The 20,104-nt window shown below is 39.4% G+C and overlaps 1 protein-coding gene across 1 annotated transcript; it reads left to right on the forward strand.

Moving 5' to 3' along the window:
- The first annotated feature begins 778 nt into the window (after positions 1-778).
- LOC139723881 (uncharacterized) lies at positions 779-19,065 on the forward strand. Its single transcript, XM_071635090.1, has 11 exons — positions 779-1,215; positions 4,515-4,750; positions 5,224-5,493; positions 8,041-8,271; positions 10,322-10,476; positions 11,154-11,383; positions 11,623-11,684; positions 12,727-12,972; positions 17,009-17,159; positions 17,818-17,957; positions 18,503-19,065. The coding sequence occupies exons 1-11, from the start codon at positions 1,182-1,184 to the stop codon at positions 18,728-18,730; spliced, it is 1,983 nt and encodes a 660-aa protein (XP_071491191.1). The 5' UTR covers positions 779-1,181; the 3' UTR covers positions 18,731-19,065.
- Positions 19,066-20,104: the final 1,039 nt, after the last annotated feature.

A 20,104-nucleotide genomic window follows, 5' to 3' on the forward strand; every position in this document is an offset into this window, starting at 1 on the left:
GTCTGGTACCAAGAACATTCGTCGAACAATGAATCACGATAATATGGGGCAACATTATATCTCACAGCTAAAAACGACTTCGAAAACGACTCATAAAGTACCGAACTATCAAACACTACGCATTTACCCTCCGCAACTGGGCCAAAGTGCACAAATTCTTAACAGTTTGGAGAGAAACTACCCAACAACAGCGAACAAAGCGAACCAAGTCCAACAAAATTATGCCAAGTTGTACTCACACCTCTTGACGCGGTGCGCATGCACAACGTAATTTGATATCTTTCATCCAGCCTGCTCCTTAAAGGGGAAGGCTAGTAACTGATCAGTGGGAATCAGTGGAAATGCTGGGAGATGATTGTTCCAATCCTTATGGGATTTATTCAAGAGTTCATTGTATATCTATTGTTGTGTTAAAAATGATTTGCTTCAGAATGGTCTCATATTCAAGTAATGTGCAGTTTAATGCTTCCAGGTTAGCGTCCCTGGTCAGTGACGGAGCATTAATCTGCACATTACTTGAATATGAGACCGTTCTGAAGCAAATCATTTTCACACAACAATAGATATACAATGAACTCTTGAATGAATCCCATAAGGATTGGAACAATCATCCCCAGCATTCCCACTGATTCCCACTGATCAGTTACTAGCCTTCCCCTTTAACGTTGAATAATCGGGATTACTTTGTATATACTTCTTGTTTGTGGAGTGGGGCGCTCTTTGGGTTATGCATTGTGTATGTGCGTTTGGAAATCTATTATTCGAGCGTCCACCTCTCACTCGTCTCTTGGTGTTCACTCTTCTCTTGTCAAACAGCTTCTTATCGCGTAGGGATTTCGTTTTGCGGACCGACCATTTCATTCTAATCAAGCAGATTACCTCCATCCGTTTTTCCCCCAAAATTTACACGCGGTACACTATAAAACAAAAGGCCGGGTTCCAAGCTTTCAATTCATCCCATCGGCTAAACCAGGCCGGTTTGACGGAAGTTCACTTCGGCGCGTATTCTCCACTTTTTAGAGAGTTTACCTCCAGTTGGTATAAATCTGTATCTTTCCAGACCGATAGAAGGAAGAGATTCATTTCATCAGGAGTTAATCCGCTATTATAGAAGACAATGGCTAAAAGATCCAGCGCTGGTTTCGTGTCTCTTGTTCTGCGTTCTCTTGGTGTTCCCGTGCATGCTGCTACTGAGTCTGGCACAGTCTTCCGACGGTAGGAACATTTTTGTTTTTCATTTGGTACAGTTCATTCAGCAATTGTCACAGCTACTGGCACACTGTTTTGTTTGTGAGCAAATGAATCGTTTCTTGAAATAATCATGCCGATGACCTTGTCTGCGTATAGGAAGACCGAGCGCTTGAATGGAGACTCTGCTTTTTATAGGTGATTCAGAAAAAAAAGGAAGACAAAGAAATAAAAGCGGAAAGGTAATGAAATGATATACGAGTAGATACTGATAATGGATAGGAGAAGGAAGGTCATAAAGAAGGAATTACAAAGAGAGTGAGAGAGAGGGGGGGGGACGTAACTAGAAACAACAGCCACAAACATTTCAAAGTTCATTTTAACCACTATAGGTATATTATAGCCAGATCGACAATCGACGAAGCAAGGGACAAACAAAAATGAACAAATGGATTAGGCTTACAACAATGATTGTCTTGACATGTCTTATACCACACAATGTCTTTTAAAAGAACTGGTGTCAAAAGTTTATTAGTTTGTATATTTGTTTTCTACTTGCAAAGAGGTAGGATATTACATGTAGCAGAACCTTCTTTTCGCAAACGGATTTTGCAGTTCCAAATTCTTGAGACAATTATTGTACTGGTATTCAGTGAGAAACAGCATGTAACGAGATATTGTCATAGTGTATAGACCTCTGTTAACTTGTACCATTTTGCCAGCCAACATTTTATGTATGATGTTTCCTAGTCTGATAGTAGGCCTACGCGTATACACGTAAGAAATAGAAATGTCCTTATAACAGCAAAGCTAACATCAAAATTAATGTAGGGATGATGGATTATATAATGTATCTTACTTCACCTAATCGCACAATGTAGTAGAGGTACCTTGCCGGACCTTCAATTCCTCACAACGATCCAACTTGGCGGTCAAACAACTAGGTCATGGGAACTCAGGACATTGGCCACTTTGATCAGGAACCGAAGTGGTCGGATTTCCGAACAGAAAGAGATAGAGGGAGGAAAAAAACCCAATAGTACATTGGCAAAAACATTTGCTCAGCTTATAACTCTATCACATTATTATCGATGCTTCAGTGATAGTCAGAATGAGAGTAAAAAAAAAAATTATCAATGGTTTTGAAACTAATGGGCCCCTCTCCTTCAGCAGAAAAACAACAGTTGATCACCATGGACTTAACATATCTTTTGTCAGCCATTGACTTCTATATTATTAAAGTGAAATAAACCCTCGGACGATATTAATATCAAATTCCTAAGAAATATTCAGGTGAACCACTTTCTTGGACAGTATATCACCAAAAACAAATATCCATATTCAAATCCTCGAATGTATTACTAGAGAGTACTTTCAAGTTTTCTGGATATTCACAGAAATTTCAATATCGCTCGTGTCCACTCACATACTTGTTCTATAACTCATAGTCTAACCGTTTGCGCGAGATATCTTCTGAGAGTATGAGAATATTGCATAAATTCTTCGGAGAGTATGAATGATAACGCCTTAGACGAAGTACAAAAAGATAGTATCGGATCCATATCATAATGCCAATAGGCCTAAATTGTGGCACTATACAAATGCATTCTGTCATGTTGAAGTATACGACTGTTTAGCGATGACTGTATAGTTTTAAATGAGTTACAATTATATCCCATTAACGACCCGAAGGCATCCCACGTTACTTATGTATACCATAGATTAAAAGATTAAAAAGTATTACGTTATCAATGTTTGTGGTGTCGAAGGCCTTGGGGAAGTTCAGGAGGATACTTGTTTATTAATGTGTGCGATAATCTAAACCATTTGCTGCTTTGTCAACACGTTTCAAAAGGGCATGACAGGTGGTATTTTTCCCCCACCAAACTGATAACCTGTAGACTCAAAACATCTTCCAGAAAAAAAATCCTTGTTCTTTTAGATAAGGTTTATCAAAAAAGATTCGACAAACGGGAAGATACATAAATGCACCCATATAATTGCTGATATCGAAACTATCTCCATTCTTAGATACAGGTATCATTGCAGCTATTTAATTTTTTTAGTTCCGGATACAACCCACTTGATAACGTTGGCAAATCAAGAATATGAACCAAAGGATCCGCAATAGGATGTAAAAATGTAAAAAATCATTTATTTTCTTTTTTACCATAATGTGTATTACTATATGACCAATGTTTTAATTAACTTGTATAAAAATATGTGTTGCAGGGCCCCCAATATACTCTGCTGAACTTTATTCTTTAAGAACGAAATGGGCTGTTCTACACGCTATTAAAAGAAAGGTTGATAAAGTTGTCAAATAAGCTTTTAAATCAATCAGACAAGTCTGTGAATACGAGTATTTCTATCTCATCGCATTATTGTAGTCCAACAATGCCTAAAATAAAACAGAACGAAACAAAAAAAAGAAAGAAATAAGCCGGAAAACGGAAGCACATCAAGCAGGAGGCGCATGACATCAACAAATGATTGTCCTTTATACATATGGCAGCACCAGAATATCATTCTACGTTTAATAGTGTTCCCATGCCTCTACGGAAACACTTCCTGCCATACACGTACAAACGTATCTCCAATGTATCACTATTCTTCCTATAGACTAAGCCTATAGCAATGACAATGACAGTGAATAATTCTACTCTTGAATGGCCCCACCTGGGGCATGGAAGTATAATTAACAAGTTAGTGCTCTACTATTCTGTGGTAAACGGTAGCAATTGTTCTATTGTAAAATTGCAATTGCAAAAATTGTATAAAGAATTATGCTTACTGTACTTATACATGCGTATCTTAAATGTATAAAACGATATCAAAGTGAAAGAGACATCAAAACCCAAACACACACACACACACACACACATCTATCAATATCTATCAATATACCTATCCATCCTATCTATATATCTATCTATCTGAGATGTCTCCACTCTGTCTTACATTAAGACCCTTTACCATATTCTTATATATCTAATCTTATGTTACGAAAGCGAGAACTCCTTTAAGAAAGCCTAGCTCAGAGAGGTCTTCACGTAATACTTTGGTAAATTTTGTTAACCGGTTTGATCTGTTCTCTGAGTAATTAAGGACTAGGTCCAGACACCAATGCACTACACCGGCGTTTCCAGTGTCCAAACATTTGTTCATGCGTTTGTTTCTTTCACTCTTTTATTCCTGCATAAAGTGATACTTCCCTGTTGTATGGTTATGAATAAGACTTTAGATTTTCTTTGATTACTGCATTAAAAATATAAATTATCCAGACCTATGATTCATAATACATTTTAACCTCCCTCGCCTCACAGCTGCCGCAGTCGGCGGCTCGGCAGACCATGAATGCACCAGAGAGTGTGAATGGCCACCAGCACCAAAACACTGCCGGTATAACTTCAGTCTGGAGTGGTACTACTCTATGTCGAAGGCCTGCTACGGGTGTCCCTCAAACCTGACCGATTGCTCTCGACCCCAATGCATTCCCCTGAACGGTGTTCCGCGACCGATTACCGTCGTCAATAGGATGTTCCCAGGACCCGCTGTTGAGGTAATATCACGCACATGCATGTCCGGTCTATACCGAGCTTAGAATAAAAGAAAAATAAGTCAATAAGTTTAGAAAGTAAATGATACCAAATTGATGTTTGAAAAAAAAATGAATAACATTTATATAGCGCTTAATACTGATGTTTCTAAGCGCGTCAAATCGGGGAAAAACTAATAAATGCAACGTAAAAATAAGATACAACATCATGTACATATTACGATAACGATAGCAACAACAACAGCAACATAATTTAGGTTGTGTAAACAGATGAGTTTTCAACAATGTTGCATACAGACAGAAAAAGTTAAGAAGCAGGGGCAATGACAAAGTTATCAACTCACGTTAAAGGGACTGTACAGTACTGGCTGAGGTGAGGATTCAGGCTTATGATTTTTTTTTTTTGGTGAGATTTAATGAGAAACCTCTTAGCGTAGCGTACTTATCTGTGGTTTTGATCGTATTGCAATAATCAGGTATGCAAAGGAGATACCATCGAGGTGAACGTCTACAACCACATGATAAACGGTGAGGGCGCAAGCATTCACTGGCACGGTTTCCCCCAGAGGAACACGCCCTACATGGATGGGGTTTCCATGGTGACGCAGTGTCCCATAACGGAGTTCACCAGCTTCACCTACGAGATGGTCGCGGAACATCGGGGCACGCACTGGTGGCACGGGCACTCTGGAATGCATCGGGCCGATGGAGTGTTCGGCGCGCTTATTGTCAGGGAACCAGCACAGGTGACGTTTGAATTCATGACTCTGTTTGCTGTATGTATAGTGGGGTAGACGATTGTTACAATAATACATAGGTCCTTTGCCGACTGTTTGCTGTATGGACAAGTGGTGAAGTGTATTCAAAATTCCAATTCTGCCGATTGGCAAATTGGTCGTGAGATCTGCGCTGTTACTATTTGACAAACAACACTAAACCCACACCCCAAACCAGCCGATAATTAACCCCAAAATGCTAGCTCCTGCTTGATGAAAAAACAACAACAAAACAAACCCACATACCTACGTATATGTATATATATATATATATATATATATGTGTGTGTGTGTGTGTGTGTCTGTGTGTGTCTGTGTATAATAAATGGGGAATATCTTTTCAACATTGTAATTACACTAATATTTTAAATTTAAAGAGTTGATGTACATTCGACAGTGGTTTGCCTAATCATTGTGAGCTGTAGGTTGTTGTCGTACGGAGCATAAAAGGACAATGACAACAAGAGACACTATATTAAGGATCAGGACACAGTTCGTTTTACTCTCTGTCAATTTTTCATATCATATATTTTGGCTATTTTATCAGACAATTTCCATCAAAGTTGAATCATTGTTATCACTTCAGTCACTTCAGTCACAATATAGCGTTTATGTCCATCCCTGGCACGTTTCAAAGCCTGCAGACTTCGTGGCGTGCTGTAAACTAGCTATTGACCACGTCATTAACCATTATAGCATCTCATTTTTCCAATCAGAGCGTCTGTCACGTCTGCACAGATTGAGGAATAGCATATCTGCTTCTAATAGCTCGGTCTTGGACATGTATGCTCCTATATATTAGGGTTCATTTCTGGCGAGCAAGATGGCCATGACGACTGCTCCACGACGTCTGCCTCAAGGAAATCCCTTGCTGCAGCGGCCTTGTGCGCTTTAGAGTTGCCGTCCGTCATTGGAAATTGTGTTTGTATATACACTCGTCTTGTATGCAGAAGGCAGTGGTACTCGAAGATATCCATGTATACACAACGGTGTTGACGTTTCATTCCGGAACCACCAGTGCCGCTTTTCCCCCTCCCTAATCACTAATGGATGCCGGCCCATAATTATCACTGAGTAGGCCTACCTACCACCTTAGGTCGTCTCGTTGATTCAGTCGCCAATAAAGGTTCTTCCCGAGTAATCAACGAACTCGTTGTCTTCCATCTGTGCTTTCAAGGCTTTAGTGACTCTCGTCCTTGATGACAACATGTCGCCATCCCGGTTCAGGATGACGCATTCCGTACTCCCTAGCCCAGGAAAAACGAGCAACTCTATGGCTAACACCTTGCCTGAAAGAACACAGTGGCCAACAGTGTGTTCAAAACTTGTTCACATAGTCGACTATGTAAAAACACTTGAATTTAACAGTGTGAAGATGATTTTACACCACTGTGAAGTTTTTTTTCCTTTTACAGAGAGTTCACATTCCATAAAGTTCACATAGTAATGTTCTCTTTCACTCTGTGAATTGATGATTCTCAATGTGTTCACAGAAAACGTCGGATTTAACAGTGTGGAGAGATTTCACACTGTGTTCACAATGTGTTCACATTGTGTTTCACACTGTGAAAAGCGGTGTTCTTTCCAGGAGGGCAACCAGGAGTGGACATTGTTTAGTCAATCGTCGTGCTCGGTAACCATGTTTGAGCAAGCTCCGATTAACTGTTTACCGCCACTCCAATGATGTCTCCTCCACGCGCGACGAAGATGATTCGACAGCATTTTCTGGTTTCTTCTGCAGAGATTCAATTGTTGGCAATCATTCCATCTATTGATTGAGATTGGATGTCCTGAAGATTTCCGTGGTCGCATGTTCCATGCCTCACCTTTGCGTTTCAGGATCTTACAGACTTTACACTTTGTTTTCTCGACGACATCCTCGATACCATTCTGTTTGTAGCCGTCCTGTCGCAGTGCTGTCGCAGTGATGTCGCTCTCTAATGTATTCCTACATGAAGTTCCGTTGGACCAGGCATAGCATAGGCGATATCTGCACCAATTTGAATTGCTAACAGTTAAGAGAGCTCGAAAACTGTTTTGGTTTAGAATCCTGCAAGTGATTTATCCGTCATTAAAGGGTTCATTAACTCGTAGTTTATAATTAAAAAAAAAAAAAAACTATCACGTCATACATATTTCTTTTACGTTATTGTATGACCTGTGTAATGGGGAAACGTTCTGTACCCACTTAAAATTGTATATTATACACTTTTGTTTATCTGTAGACTGTCAAATACCAAAAGGATCTGTGGAAACAAGTTCAAGAAATTGTAAGCTTGGCTTCACAGCGGATCCTTCTGAACGTTGGTTTATCATTTTTTATTTTGTATATCTTTATTCTCTCACGATGATTTCTTTACCTCTCTTGTGCTAAGTAGCTATGGTAAATGATGAATCAATTTGTACATTAATATCAAGTGATTTGTTGATTTGTACAATGCAGAAATAATGAATGAAATGAAATGACCAACGGAGTATAGATATATTGCGTCATTGATTTTGTGTTCATGTGTTCAGGCTGATCCGCACAGTGATCTGTTCGACCATGACTTACCTGAACACGTACTGCTCGTCCATGACTGGCTGGATTCGCCGACTTTGGACAAATTCGCCGCTCATCACTTCGACAACGGCAGCAACAAACCGGAATCGGTGTTGATCAACGGCAAAGGTCGTCGCGCCGCCTTCTTCGACGACGAGACGAATACCACGTTGTTCACGGCTAGGGAAATATTCCACGTCAGACAGGTAGGCTCATATCTTAGGATATAGCAACGGATTTCCCATCGAATTTCAAGTCTATGCCGAACATATGCGTAAACTTGTCATTCAAATTAAATGATTCCATTTTGTGTGTGTGTGTGTGTCTATCAGTCATTCAATTCAATATAAACAGCAAGCAATTTTATTTTTGCGCGATCAAAGGTGTAATGAATACAATGACGTCAGAGAGCACCCAATTTCGTTTTTTTTTTAATTAAAGCTCTTAACGGGTAGACAGTTTACTTAATGTGCGGTGGAACTTGACATTTCTGCAATCAAATTACGAGGTCCCGACTCGTGAACTTGATTCGGGCTTTCAAATTTTGTTTTCTAAAAGGTGTCGAGTTTGTTTTTATTACCTTATTCATTCCAATTTTAATCACTCTGTACTTTTGGTGATGTCGTTTTGATGACCATATTATCAGCAATACTCTGGCCTCAGTCCAGTCAAGATTGTCCATCCGTTATCCAGAGACCTCAGGAAAATTTCATGAGGTAATAACCAGGCGCTAGAGGAGGTTTACGCTTTATACAAATCAGGTTTCGTTGTTGTTGTTGTTGTTGTTGTTTTCATTTTCCGCTGTAATAGCCTGAATTTTCCCAGTTGCCTCCAAATTTCACAAAAGTTACTCCCCACATACTAGGTCTCACGATTGTTAATCCCAATAGTTGTGATCATTCTGCGCAAAGAAGTAATTGCAATTCAAAAATAATCATGCGTGTTCAAAATGGTTAAAAGAAAACCTGAATCACACTGTCAAACTTGCAACTTCGTTATAAGCAGATCAAGTTCCTTTCAGAGCCACAAGTCTCTGCTTTACAAGGAAGTCCTGCTTCAATATACATCACAAAGTGTACACAAAAAAGAAAACTATAATAGATATGATTTTGTTTATAAACAATCAGTTTGAAAGAGAATTAAAACATTAACAAACAAGCAGACACAAAGCAAGCAATGACGAAATATCTAACTTCACAGCTAGCAAAATGGGTATGCATTAAGATATATCAAAGCAGAGACTGGTGTTGTTCTACACGCTTCAGTCTGCAATGAAAAGGCACAGCATGCCCTGCAGCATTGAGAAGTAGTATTTCTTTATGATATATTCAGTTCTCTATTTAGAGTATGTGTATTTGGCAAGAAATGGTAAACTTATCTTTCAGACATTAGATCATGAGGTGGAGTAGCGTCATCCGAAGTCTATGATTATACAGAGCTTGTTGATATGTGATCATTTGTACCCATTCCCGCACTGCGATAATGATTGTTACATAAAAACACTATCCCACGAATGTTATAATGTTCGAATAGGATGACAGACCGACGTAATGTGTCCTCAGTAAATAATGTTAGGTGCATGAACAAATTTGATTACCCCTTCAGAGAATCGGTGATCTTTAGAATGTTTGCAATGTACAAAGTCTCTCTCGAGGATTTGGAGTTTACCGAATAAACGGCGGTTTAATTGGGGATACCGTCTATTCTGTTAAACGTGTTTGCACTTCCGTATACCATCTGTTTAGTCATTCTTAGGAACCTGGATAAACAAACTCTTTATTCACAATCTTTGTGCGCATGTATCTGCTGTTCAAGCATGTTGTACTACAGCTGCTCATATCAGCACTCATGTATAGCAGTACGAAAGCCAACATATCAACAGATCGACGTAATCATGCAAATAGACAGGACTGCTCCATGTGGCAATGGTCATCAAACGTTATGAAGTGGGAAGCTTCTTGCGATGGAAAACAATGATTATGACATTTTAGTATGAACTCGTCTGCGACATTTCGGGTAATAATTATCTGTATACAATAAGCTTTATCATCACCAATATCTGTACATTTCTTAGCTATCTTTCGAGTAGAGTGAATGTGGTATGGTGCCTAAAAAAAACCTAAAAGAAAAAATGCAAAAATAAAGACAATAGAAACATTGAGTGGAGACATGAATGAAAAGTCGACCATGAATGTTCTAGAGGGTCCCACGATGTTAGATAACCACATGGGTTGCTCGATCTACCTATCTTGGCAGGGTCATCGCTACCGCTTCCGGGTCATCAGCAATGCAATCACCAACGCTGCCCTCAAGATCAGCGTCGACGGTCACAACCTAACTCTCATTGCCAGCGATGGGGGAGACATCCACCCCGTTCCCGTTGACGCTTTTGTTATCTACGGCGGTGAAAGGTTAGCCCATGGTAGCTCCAAGGCTAGTCTTGTAATCAGACAACTATCAGTAGTCAAGTGTCTTACAGCAAGATAAACTATGAATATCTGTGATCAGGTTGTGACGGGTACTTAATGATTGCTTGCTTACAGTACATACAACTTTTATCATTATGTTTTAACCCTTTGTTTGCTGTATAGTGCCGATTGGTAGGCCCGACAGAAAACCCCACAGCGTTGTACATACTGTCCAAAGTTATGGCACAGAAGGCATTCAAGGAAAAAAATCACATATTATAAACTATATACTTGACATAACTTTGTAAGCGTTGAAGGGGAACCCGGCCCGTGGGAAGTTTGAAATCGAATGAACAGATATTGCACGTGTGAGGCACTACTGGCCAATGTAATAATGCCATGAATATAATTATTATTACACTAAGATGACCATCAGTATCGCAATAACACACGGAAATTCATGTTGTTGGTATTCTCCTCATCCATGAAGCCAATGTAGAACACATTCTGGATACTGGAAACTATTTTTCTACACACCGAACAGTCTGCAAACAAACAACTCTCAACTAGCTGAGATGAGACAAGTGAAACAAAAAAGAGCTGCAAAACATTTTACAGATTGTAGTTGCAATTCATGTCATTAAACGTCATGGAATTTCTGATTGATTTATGGTATATAGGTTTGACTTCGTCCTCGATGCGAACGAAGTTCCGGGAAATTACTGGCTGCGAGTCAAGGGCTTAGCGGACGCCAAGTTCGTCCAGGAATTGGCAGTAATCCGATACGAGGGCGCCCCCAATGAAGACCCAAGAGAGCCAGAGGATTTCGACAGAGACGGCATCATATTGCAGAATCTAAACGAACCCGCGTCGGAAACTGTCTACACTATAGATGAAATGGTGTCAATAGGTTGGTTGGTTCATATGCATGCTTCTTTGTTTGATAATTTGTCTGCAAAATTATGAGTTGTTTGTTGTGTTCGTTTGTTTTTAATTGGTGCTAACTGCAAGTTAAAACCCATCTGAGTGCTATCTGATAAAAAGTATCACAACCCTTCGTAAAAAAAAAAAAAAAAAAAACGCTCATGATCTTCTCTATCTCTGTCTTTATTCTCCCATCTTTCTCTTTCTTCTCCTTATTGACTTCAGATAACGAAGTTATACCACAGGAAAACAAGGTCACGCATTACATCGCATTTGACTTTTATAAGGTAAGTCCCCCTGTTAAACCAAAACTTGTTAAGAAAATCGACCAAACAAATGTGTATGTTCTCGTGGTATATACAATATTGATTCATGTCAATGCATGAAGGCGTCGCCAATACCGTCCCATCAGTAAGATCAAGAAATTCACAGATGCGTGTATGCGTGTTTATTTGGAGTGGTTTTGCTCCCGACACACAAACACGAATAAATCTGTGATGGCATAATTATTCATCGATGGTAAAAAATAATAAAGGTGTATTTTTCAATTTTCGTTAATCTGTAGCAAGATCTCTCCTCCACAAACGGAAAGTTCGGGTGGCGTTACGTAACAGATGTGCTCTGCTCCGCTTTCGAATAGCCAGATGTTCCTTTTGGCATGAAACTACCTAACCGCATTATTGTATCGTAATTGTCTTTGCAAACTTCAGAAATTATATTCTTAAATGTTGTCGATAGACCAGTAATTACTAACATATAATTCAAAAATAATATGTGTGTTTCGTCCTTTCTGACGTATAGTAATAAGCTATTCTATTAAAGTTTGCAGGTTTTTAAGAAAGAAGAAGAATTAAGAAGACCCAATGTTCAGAAGGGCATATCGCATCAAATATTTAATATGTTCATCAACCGGTCTACTCAAGAGAGGTCTCTTCACTATTGTTATCTAGATTTTCATTTGATGTATGACAGGTTTAGAGTGGACTTTAGAACACTACTCTTCTCCCTCGTATTTATTCATCTCCCTAAGTTAATCTCTTGAATAGGTCACGTACAATACGCATCATCTTTAAAGATATTATGTGGCTCTGATGGGTTTGTACATGACTATTTAAGTCACGGAACAGTTTTCACTCGCAATTTGCCTGTTGCATATGACTTATTCGTAAAATAAAGAAAAAACCACCGCAACTTTAAATATCTGTTTTATATCTGTCCTGTTTTTTAAACTATACAAAGCACTCATGATTTACTGATTCTCGGTTAGACCATTTCTTTATCGCTCTAATGGAAACTGTTTGATTTTTTTTTTCGTCCTCTACTTTGCAGGTCAACAATTACAACTTCCACGACCCGATTCTGTATCCCATCGAGGACATTTCATCGACGCACCATCTCTATTCACCCCAGCTGAACCACGTGTCGTTCAAGTTCGCTCCGGCCCCGCCCCTCACACAGTCGGCTGACATCCCTGCTGAAGATCTGTGTGAGGCGAGCGATGTGCTGAACATGGCCGAGAGGTGCACAGAGGAGTACTGTGAGTGTACCCATGTCATCACAGTCCAGCTCGGTCAGGTACGGAGCGTTCGTTATACTGATTTCGGCTGCCATCCATAATTATGCTATGATATTGCTTTCACCTTCATACGCACTGAAACGATGGAGCTCCCCTTTAAAGGCTATAATCATGATCATAACATAAGTGGTGAGGATTTGCGCAAATATTGTAGTAATAAATGAGGGCGTCAAGATGTGTAATCAGGGATATTGTCCACATTCAACATAATTATTTGAACAGTCATGTATACCTCCATCTTGGACTGTGGCCGCAAACGACGGGTCTGGACGGCTTATCTCGATGACAGTGATTTGCTATTGACACAGGTTGACAGTCAATTCTTTATTGCAGGTAAGAAGGCTGTTTTGACTGTAAACACAATTATGAATTAAGAGAGATGAATGTGCGCATATAAATAGAATCCTGCAACTAGTGATGGCCTTAGACCAATAACCTTCTACATAATATGGCGCAGTTTCAACGTCTAAGTTCACACAAGGTATGGCAAGACACCCCCCCCCCCCCCACTGTGCATGTGGGTGCTTATTCCCAAGATTCGTTATTCCGAAACACATAAATTCCCTATACCTAGAGGTTCGTTAATCCGAACATTTTGTGGCGTTATTCCGAAGGTTCGTTATTCCTAAGGTTCGATCGTTAATCTGAAAATGAAATAGTGTTCGTTATTCCGAAGGTTCGTTGATCCGAAAATGAAATAGGGTCCGTAACGGACCTTCAAAATAACGAGCTTTGTTTCATTTTCGGATTAACGAGACTTCAGAATAACGAACCTTATTTCATTTTCGGATGAATGAACCTTCGGAATAACAAACCATATTACATTTTCTGATTAACGAACCTTCGGAATAACGAAATTACGGAATAACAAACTTTCGGACTAAAGAACCTTCGGAATAAACTCTAACCGTGCATGTCGTGTCTGTCTGTCTTTTTGTCTTTTTTCTTGACTCTTAACTGCCTGTCTGTTTGTGTGTGTCTGTGTGTGTGTGTGTGTGTGTGTTTTGAGTAGAGAGCAGGTAAGGTGGTGAGGATTTCGGAAAGGATGTTTGATTGTCTTGTGGTCGGTCTGTTTGTTCTAAAGGAGGGGGCGCTGTGGCATAAAGTGTGGATAAGACTCCTGACTTCCAGTTGGATGACGCGAGTTCGATTCCTGCCCAGTACTTACGTCCTTGGACAAGATGTTTTTACCCACCATGTCCCTCTCGGCCAGTTGTATAAACGGGCACCTGGCAACAGATAAGATAAGATTACTGAATCTTTTGCAAATAAAAAACATTTTATAGGAATTTTCATGGATTTATCAAAGGCTTTTGATACCATAGATCATGATATATTAATTTACAAATTAAAAAGATATGGTATTCGTGGTCTAGCACTTTCTTGGATTATTGATTATTTATCCAACAGAAAGCAATATGTACTATTTAAGTCATCTAAATCTCCGAATTTTAATATTGTATGTGGTGTTCCCCAGGGATCAATTCTTGGCCCCCTACTGTTCCTTGTATATATTAATGATATAATAAATACATCAAAAACTCTTAGATTTATACTTTTTGCGGATGATACTAATATTTTTTACTCTCATGAGAACCTTGAAACTCTGTTTAATACTCTGAACACGGAAATAGACAAAGTCTCCCGATGGTTTATATGTAATAAATTATCCCTTAATGTCTCTAAAACAAATTTTATACGTTTCAAACCTACTGCTTCACAGAACATTAACAGCAGTTATAATATCAATATTGATGGATTATCTTTAACTGAAGTAAGATTTACTAAATTCTTAGGAATCACAATTGACTCGAGTTTAACTTGGAACGATCACATTCATAATATCCACACGTCTGTCTCAAGAACTGTAGGAATTTTATATCGACTGAAAAACTTCATTTCTCAAAATTCCCTGACTATTCTATACAATGCATTGATCTTACCACATATCACATACTGCAATATCGCTTGGGGAAACTGTGGCTCAACTAAAATTAATCCAATTTTTACTCTCCAAAAACGTGCTGTACGTTTGATTACCAATTCCCGTTACTTATCCCCATCCAATCCCCTATTTCGTCAACTAAAAACATTGAAAATTGAGGATCTTCACACCTTTCAAACTGCTGTTTTTATGTATAAATATACATTTAATTGTCTTCCAAAAATTTTTGATGGCTTCTTCACTCCAAATTTCACCGTTCATTCATATCCAACACGTCAGTCGTCCGATTACCATCTCGAAAACCCCAGAATCATTTTAGCTCAAAAATCATTAAAGCACAATGGACCAGATATTTGGAATTCTTTACCCCCTAATTTAAAACAACGTACGTCGTTGAACATTTTCAAACGAGAACTAAAAAACACCCTCATAATCCAGTATACTTCTGACACATAAATATTCATACCACCTGGTCAACAAACACCCTAAACAATGAGTTCACGGCCATAACTGAAGTAACATTCACCTCATCACACTGATACACAAAATAACACTCAACGTACAAACCAAGATTCATCCCAACACAATGCACACCGCACTGCACCGCACGCCCTTCGCACAATTACTTCCCACTCAGTGAGTGGCAAGATTTTCTTTATGTATCTCTTCGTTGAGCCCATTGCACAATTACCCCCCACTCAGTGAGTGGCAAGATTTTCTTTATGTATCTCTTTACCTGGGGCCATCATCCTCGTCAAGCTTAGCTTATGATGATGGTCCCCTGCATTTCATTTTTATCATTTCCTATTGCTTCCTTTCATATATGATATTCGTTCTTGAAAAAAAAAAAAAGAAAATGTATGTAAGATCCAAACGTTACGAATATTAGCTGTGTAAATGACTATGTAAGTATCTTGTTGATTTGTTGATTTGTATTGATTTTGAAATGCAGAAATAAAAACTGAACTGAACTGAACTGAACTGAACACTGGGGTAATAATAATGGGAGGGCACTCTGGTAGAACAGTGGTAATACTGAAGAGGCTAATAAGACCTGATCATTGATAATAATGTAAAAGAAGTTGTTGCTGAAAATTTCGAAATGAGGTCATACTTTTTTTCTGTCTGCGTCAAAAGAAACATGAGATACTTGAACTAAAACATCTCAAGTTTATGGACTTTCCTATAACAATCGTTATGCCAGTTGACATTTACGTTTTTACTCAGCTACATCGGCTGTTTCCTTGGGTTACAACCCACTCTTCGATCCACTTGAAAAGTTGATGAGGGTATAGCGACATGGGCTGTACATAGTCCACATAATAATGTTGACATGGCGCAACGCGTTCAGTTTAGTAACCTTAAACCTCATTTGTCTTTGCCGGATCCGTATGTAGAAGGAGGGACAAGCCAGGGACAGTGGCCGAATCAGGAGACGAATCATTGTTACTAATCGGTTTTATTCGAACGTTCGGAACATGGCAGATGTGTGTAGTGTAGATGGGTACATTCAACAGCGCCCTCTAAAATCCTGCATCCGTTTCCCTTAAAGGCACTCAATCGTGGAGAGTGGTTTGTGCGGCACGGAGACGAACGCAGCACGCTGCCTCCCCCATTCTGTATCAAAAATGTAGTGACCCCCGAATGAGAAAAGCGCTGGCTCAATGGGTCAGCGAACAACACGCTAGACTACAAGAGCTCTGTGCTACAAATCTCCTAATCCAAAATAGCTGTCCGAGCGAGCCACGAGAGCTTCCGAATGGACGCACACTCTCAGTGCGCATGCGCATGAAGAGAGGCCGAAAGAGCCACGCGTCTTCTGGCCTCTCTCCTCCAATCACCGCAGCTCGCGGTGACAATGTTTGTGTATGATGCGTACACACACACGCACACACACACACACACGTGTCTCAGTGACAGCATTGTCCCACACGTTTATGGATATAGCACCGAGTCTGGCATTGCGCAATTGCATGCACAAACTTCGGTCGTTCGGAGTTTACGTACCATAAGGGATGACGATCGGCTGCCTTTAAACAATGACATGACTGATATTTCGATGTTTAATGTCTTTTTTTTTAAACCTACAGACAGTGGAGCTGATTCTCATCGATGAGGGCGTTACGTTTGATGCCAGTCACCCGTTCCATATGCACGGCTATTCCTTCCATGTCGTTGGCCAGGACAGATTGAACGGCACTGGCATCAGTATTGAGGAGGTCATTGAGCTTGACAAAGCAGGTGATCATACAATTCAATTTAATCAGAACGTCAATGTTTGGGATACTATCAAGAAATGCATAAGCAAACCGAACCAGCAAACCAGAATAAGACACATAAAGTCTCACAGATGGATAAAAGTATACACACATTTATCATGATAGCTGTCATTCTAATTACTAATCATGGCCGTGCTTACAAATGTGGTGAAGGCATCTCTCCGGGTCTCCGTCCGCCCCACATATCCTTGTCGCGATTTAAGAAAATATTTAAATGAATGATTGTAAATAGTGATAATACTTATTTGACGCATGAAGTCAAGGACTGCTTGAGAAGTAAAGGCATCCCAGTCATCTGCGCCGCCGTCGAATTCTGAAGTCTCTTATCTGACCCGTTATTATACGTGTTTTTATCACACACAAACACACGCACACACACACACTCACACTCTCACACACACACACACACACACACACACAAATGAACGGTAACCATTAGCTGAACAGTAAAAACTTAACATTGCAGCCTGACCTTGATTTCTATTTCCGAATTCAAACGATGCTCAGCGAGAATCATAAAAGCAGCTGTACATACCATAGACATTTTCATCAGGCAGTTTTATTCCGGCAATCTGTGATTTGTTATTTGTATGATGTATCAAAACATTATCATCCTTTAGGTCTGATAGTAAGAAATTTGGACCGCCCTCCCATCAAAGACACCGTCATCGTTCCAGACGGTGGTTACACCATCGTCCAGTTCGTAGCAGACAACCCAGGCTGGTGGTTCTTCCACTGTCATCTCGAGTTTCATGTGGCAGTGAGTATATCATTATTGTAGTATTTCGAAAAAGGCAGTTTTTTGCTTGATCCTTAAAATAATTCACGTATATTGACATACTTTTTTATTAAACCACCGGTTGGTGTAACATTGACAATGGAAAGAACTGTGATTATTGCAATGACAGTATCATAATATCATGTATAATGGACTATTATGATAGAGGAGTAAAGATGATTTTCATGACCCCATAAAGTTTATACCAAAGCATGATAGAGGTATTGGGAATTTTACGTGGGCCATTATTGCAATGATTGTTGTTATTGCTTACATTGTGATTATCAACATTTATATAATATCTTATAATATACAAATTGCATATGTTCTCTTTTTCATTGTGACTATGGGATGATTCTAATGGAAATTATATATTCTAATGATGAAAACAACATTTCGACGATGCACAATTCTTGACAATGGTAAATCTGCGGCATGAACAAAGTCGGCTCCTCGTGTGTTAATTGAAGTGAAGTGCGATGACTTTGTGATCTTCTGACTCTGATATTATTCGCTTTCACTCACAGATCGGAATGGGGCTGTTGGTCCACGTGGGAACAGACGCCGATCTTCCTCCCGCTCCCGACAACTTCCCGCGCTGTGGGAATTGGCCTTTCGCCCCATCGTTCTCGACCGAGCAGCCCGCGACAAGCCCGACAGGAAACGGCGCGCACGCAACCCTCTCGCCCTTCGCAGCTGTCTGCGCCGTTTGTGTGTGGCTGTTTTCAACATGGCTACATGGAATGTCCCGATGATTATCAATGGCGACAAAGAAACGAACTCTTAGCAACTTCTTTGAAGACATAACTATTCAGACTAATATTTCTCAATTGAGCCTCGATTCTTCAATTGACTGTTACCTCAATCTATATTCCGTGTTTGTGTAATTTATTCCGATGAAGTCAGGGTGTTGACATCTAGGCCTAGTTGTCTTTGTCAGTATGAGCAGCTGCCTTTATTTTCGTAATTCCCTGTTGATGTTATCATTTATATGTAGAAAGCAATGCAGCTTGAATTATGAAAACTGAGTACCTTTATGAATGTTTCTTTAACATTTCTTTTCTTCAGTGCATAATGCTAACTTAGAATACCAGGCTTTTATGTTCAAACATGAATGAAATTACATTACATAGTATAATGTGTGTGAATACATGAATACCGAATCGAAACAATGCATAATTGTTATATAAGGTAGGCCAGTTTCTGTTTCCTTTTCATAAGGGATGCCAAACAATCAGAATGGAGAAAGTGGTTAAATTCATGGTGTACCAAAAAGAAAAACAAAAGTATGAACTGGTAAACTTTGGAGAGTATGGCAAATCAGCAACTCTATGTGACGGAGGTGTTGAGCAGTTCTCCATTTGTTTTGTGCACAAGGTATCATATGAAGACCTGAATATAAGGACGACCCAAGTCCAATTTTTGGCCAAATTCAGTTTGACATGGGAAATTGTAGCTTATGCATGGACTCATCTTGTGTACAAATGATAACTCCTAATTACCCCCGGAAGTGCTTGAAATGAATGAGTTAAATCTTATATTAATGTAAGAATGAAGGACTTGGGTCATTCTTACATTCATATTATAGCGCCCTCTCTCATCCTTCTCTCATCTCTATAGCAGAATATCATGTATATGAATCAAAGAACGACCCAAGTCCACCACACAAAATGGCCTCTCCACAATTAATGTAAATGTTAATTGTCATAACAATATATATTCTAATTTGTATATACAATGTTGCCTTCCCATCACAGCTAAATAGAATATTATTGGACAAATAAAAGAGATATGAAGTTTTTTTAGTTTACTCGAAATGGTCTTCCATGGACTTGGGTCGTTCTTATATTCATATACTCCATTAATATCCATATTTTGGAAATATTTTGGATGCGTATATGTTTTACGGGCAGTGTAAGTTATTCTAATAATGAAAAAAGTTTCCCTTTGTGATGTGTTGTATTTCATTAGACAGTGTCACGGCCCAGCTGGAGGGGAAAAAAATGTCACAACAGAATGATTTAAAGGGGAAGGCTAGTAACTGAACAGCGGGAATCAGTGGGAATGCTGGAGGGTGATTGCTCCAATCCTTGTGGGATTCATTTAGGAGTACATCATATATCTATTGT

Source organism: Diadema antillarum, unplaced genomic scaffold (assembly GCF_040938485.1).
Source record: "Diadema antillarum isolate AM-2024a unplaced genomic scaffold, OU_Dant_1.0 scf00000201, whole genome shotgun sequence".
NCBI lineage: Eukaryota > Metazoa > Echinodermata > Echinoidea > Diadematoida > Diadematidae > Diadema > Diadema antillarum.